The 4,465-nt window shown below is 46.3% G+C and overlaps 1 protein-coding gene across 1 annotated transcript; it reads left to right on the forward strand.

The window, feature by feature from the left end:
• Nucleotides 1-203: 203 nt before the first annotated feature.
• On the forward strand, nucleotides 204-4,202 carry LOC111692496. The gene is made up of 3 exons (XM_023456539.1): nucleotides 204-372; nucleotides 599-1,662; nucleotides 4,125-4,202. Exons 1-3 carry the CDS (start codon nucleotides 204-206, stop codon nucleotides 4,200-4,202), a joined length of 1,311 nt encoding a protein of 436 aa, XP_023312307.1.
• Nucleotides 4,203-4,465: the final 263 nt, after the last annotated feature.

The raw sequence follows: 4,465 nt of genomic DNA on the forward strand, positions 1-4,465 counted from the left end.
CTGTTATCAGTACTCTGCTGATGTTTGTTTTTCCTGCGCGAAATTAAGTTATATCGTCTTGTAAATTTCTTTCCACATGTGTCGCAGGGAAAAGTGGTGGATTTATGCTTGTTAGAGTGGCGACTAAGCCCGCTTTTATATGCAAAACCCTTGGAGCAGATGTTATACATGTTTACTCTTTGAATAGCAGACGAAAAATAACTATGCGCGTTGATGATGTCCTTGTGAAGGTACTTCAGAAGGAGGGCTTCAGACCATTTCTGAACTTCACCAGGGTCCTTTTTAGGAACCTGGAGAAGGGCAGGGTAGATTTGGGACCTTCTGATGAAGATCAGGAGGGACCAAAATCTGTATTATCTGGTCAAATTCCAGGTAATACAAGCGAACATTCAGCACAGTAGAGCGGCATCTGCTGCTCTCTGTGCCAGTGTGGCGCGCGCAAATGCGGATTTAGCTTTGATCCAGGAGCCTTGGGTACATGGATCCCGGATCAGAGGATTGCAGGTAAGTAATGGTGGCTTACTGTATTGTGGCCACCAAACTAGACCTAGAGCTTGTATTTATTACAAGAGTAGTATTAATATTTTTCCTCTTCCAGGGTTCTGCACGGATGACCTGGTGGCGGCCGAAGTGACTTATGTATCGGAGGGAACGCAGAGACAACTGGTAGTTTGCTCAGCGTACCTCCCTTACGATAAGAAAGAATCTCCTCCAACCAGGGAACTGAGGGACCTGGTGGCCTGGTGCGAGAAGGAGAAGAAACAACTCATCGTGGGATGTGATGCTAACTCACACCATACGGTGTGGGGAAGCAGCGATGTCAACGATCGAGGTGAGTCTTTACTAGATTTTCTTTTTAGTTATAATCTAGAGATTTTGAATGTCGGGAACGAGCCCACCTTTGTTATAAAAAATAGAAGTGAAGTCATCGATATAACAGTGGGATCGGGACCGATATGTAATAATATTGCGAGGTGGCATGTGTCGAATGAGCCGTCAATGTCGGATCATAGACATATCCACTTTGAAATTATAACGGATTATAATCCGCAAGTAAGAACCTACAGAGACCCAAAAAGAACTGACTGGGACTCCTATAGAACGGAGTTACAGGCCAGGACTAGGGAAATCTGTACAAAACTAAGGAACACATATGATCTTGAGAGGGCCGTGGAGGAACTCCAAAACGCCGTCACAAGATCATATGAATACAGCTGTCCTATCAAAGTGAGGTCCGATAAGCACACCGTACCCTGGTGGAGCAAGGAACTCACGCAGTTGAGGGGACAGACAAGAAAACTATTTAATAGAGCAAAGCGGACAGGAGAGTGGGAGACTTATAGAGCAACCCTCACTGAGTATAATAAAGAAATTAGAAAAGCGAAGAGAGACTCATGGAGGAAGTTCTGTGAGGATATTGATAGTGTCCCACAGTGTGCTAAACTCCAGAGACTTCTCTCTAAGAACGGACATACGAAACTCGGGTCTCTCAAAGCACCGAGTGGGGAATATACCAAAACTGGAAGGGAGACATTGGAATTACTTCTAAATACTCACTTTCCAGGCTCCAGGTTATTAAATCATGGAGATGAATATGACTGGAATCACCAGCAGAGGGTAACGACCGGGTCTCGACAGAACTGGGAGGTTGCCAAGACGGTGGTGAGTCAGTCACGAATAAGATGGGCAATAAGTTCTTTTGACCCATTTAAATCACCAGGAGCCGATGGAATCCTACCTGTACTGCTACAGCAGGGGGTGGACTGTCTAGCTCCGGTCTTAATTCACGTCTTCAGAGCCAGCATTGCACTTGGTTATATACCGCTGGCATGGAGATCGACGAACGTGGCGTTTATTCCTAAACCAGGGCGTCCATCGTATGCCCAGGCAAAGGCATATCGCCCGATAAGTTTAACATCTTTCCTCCTGAAAACGTTGGAGAGAATAGTTGACAGGCATATAAGGGACGGGGTATTGAGGGCAAATCCTCTGCACAGGTACCAATACGCCTATCAGGCAGGCAGATCAGTCGACACAGCCCTTCATAGCCTAGTCTCTAGGATAGAGAGGGCAATGGACGACAAAGATCTAGCTTTGGCAGCTTTTTTAGATATTGAAGGGGCATTTGACAATACACCTTTCGAATCTATTAATTCGGCAGTTCGCAACAGGGGCCTTGAAGACACTTTGTGTCGTTGGATAGATACCATGTTGAGAAACCGGACAGTAACAGCTACCCTTTCGGGAGAGACATCCAGGTGTAAGGTAGGCCGGGGCTGCCCCCAGGGAGGCGTACTGTCTCCCTTGTTATGGGGATTAGTGGTGGACGGCGCACTGGAGGGCCTTAATCGAAAGGGGTTTTATACACAAGGCTATGCGGATGACTTGGTCGTTCTCATAGTCGGGAAACATAATATTATCGTTTCAGAACTCATGAAAGAGGCTTTGAAATGGATAGATGACTGGTGTAAGGGGCAGGCACTGTCAGTAAACCCTGACAAAACGGTCGTAGTACCCTTCACTAGGAGAAGAAATTTAACTGGACTCTCTGAACCTATAATAGGGGAGAGGGGCATTACATTTTCCAGGGAAGTAAAATATCTAGGAGTGATACTGGATAATAAGCTTACCTGGAATGCGCACTTGGAAAAAGTGGTGAGTAAGGCGAAGCAGACACTGTGTGTATGCCGCCGCCTTATTGGGAAAACCTGGGGACTGAAACCAAAGATGTCACACTGGTTGTATACGTCGATAGTAAGACCCAGGATTCTTTACGGCGCTGTGGTATGGTGGCAGAAAACACAACAGACCACAGCGAAGGAAAAACTGAATAGAATTCAGAGATTGGCCTGTTTAGGTATAACGGGGGCGATGGCATCGACCCCGACAGCTGCACTAGAAGTCATGCTAAATCTGCCACCGCTGCATATAGTGGTGGAGAGAGAAGCGCGGCTAGCAGCATATCGACTCAGGAATAATAATGACTGGAGGGGTGGTTCCCACTCCAGGATCAAAGATACATCTATGTCGGAACCAATTCTTGGGATGGTATCCGACAAGATGGTTCCAAAGTTTCACTTCCACAAGCCATTTGAGACTCGAATAGAGGATCAAAGCGAGTGGGAGGAAAGGTTTAATACCCTGGAAAGGTGGAGCCTAGTATGGTTTACAGATGGCTCCAAAATGACCAGAGGGACGGGTGCAGGAATATATGGACTCAGACCCAGATGGAGTGCAAGCTACAGTCTGGGGGAGTTCCCTACTGTATTCCAAGCAGAAATCTTCGCGATAATGGCGTGTCTGGCAGAGAATGTACGTAGAGGTTATAGACGTAAACTCATATATATATTCTCTGATAGTCAAGCTGCAATTAAAGCTTTAGCCGCACACAAGGTAAGTTCAAAACTGGTGTGGGACTGTTTACAAATGCTGACTGAACTGGCCACCAACAATACAGTCAGACTGTGTTGGGTGCCAGGGCACAAAGGCATTTGTGGAAATGAGAAAGCGGATGAACTTGCTAGGAAGGGATCCGAGACAGTGTTCATTGGCCCGGAGCCCTTCTGTGGCACATCTCCCAGTGTGGTCAGGCGGGCTCTGGGCAAATGGACAGAGACAGAACATAGGAAATACTGGACTTCAAGGCCAGGACATAGCCATTCTAAGGAGCTTATGGAGTATCCTTCGAAGGGAAGAGCGAATGAGCTACTGAGCTTGAATAGAATCCGGCTCAGGAGAGTGACAGGACTCATAACGGGACACTGTCACTTTAGGAAACATCTACATAAGCTAAAGCTTGTAGACAGTCCGGTCTGCCGAGGATGTGAATCGGCGGATGAAACTTCTCTGCATATCCTGGGCGAGTGCCCGGGATTTGCACGTAGCAGAATGGCGCTCCTTGGGAGACCCTATTTGGAACCCAAGGAACTGAGAGAAGTGTCAGCAAGGAAGCTTTTGGACTTTGTAAAAAGGACAAATCTACTTGCTGAATAGGACTAGTAGTGGGACGCACAATAGGCCTAATTAGGCCGCAGTGCTATGGGACTTTTAAAGGACCAACCACTAGATGATGAAGATGAAGATGAAGATGATGATGTCCTTTTATTATCCTTTTTGTTATCCAGTTTTCACGTGACGGTTATCCATGGATACCCGTCACGGTTATCCACGGTTATCCGCTGTTATCCATGGATACCGTTTAGTATCCTACTATCCTAGTCTACTATCCTACTATCCCGTGACGGTCATCCAGTTTTACGTGACGATGTGACGACTTAAGATATTATTCTAGCCTCCTTTAACTCCTCGATGATTGCTGAAATTTCGTCGTCGTGTGACGTATTTCCAGCGTTTTTAGATGCCACCAGCAGCCTTAAACGATCGACAAGTTCGTTGGGATCATCCCAGTAAATATATTCCATCGGCTTTGTATTGTAAGTTAACTTGTTGGTGCGAGATAATAAAC

Source organism: Anoplophora glabripennis, unplaced genomic scaffold (genome assembly GCF_000390285.2).
Source record: "Anoplophora glabripennis isolate ALB-LARVAE unplaced genomic scaffold, Agla_2.0 scaffold1750, whole genome shotgun sequence".
Classification (NCBI taxonomy): domain Eukaryota; kingdom Metazoa; phylum Arthropoda; class Insecta; order Coleoptera; family Cerambycidae; genus Anoplophora; species Anoplophora glabripennis.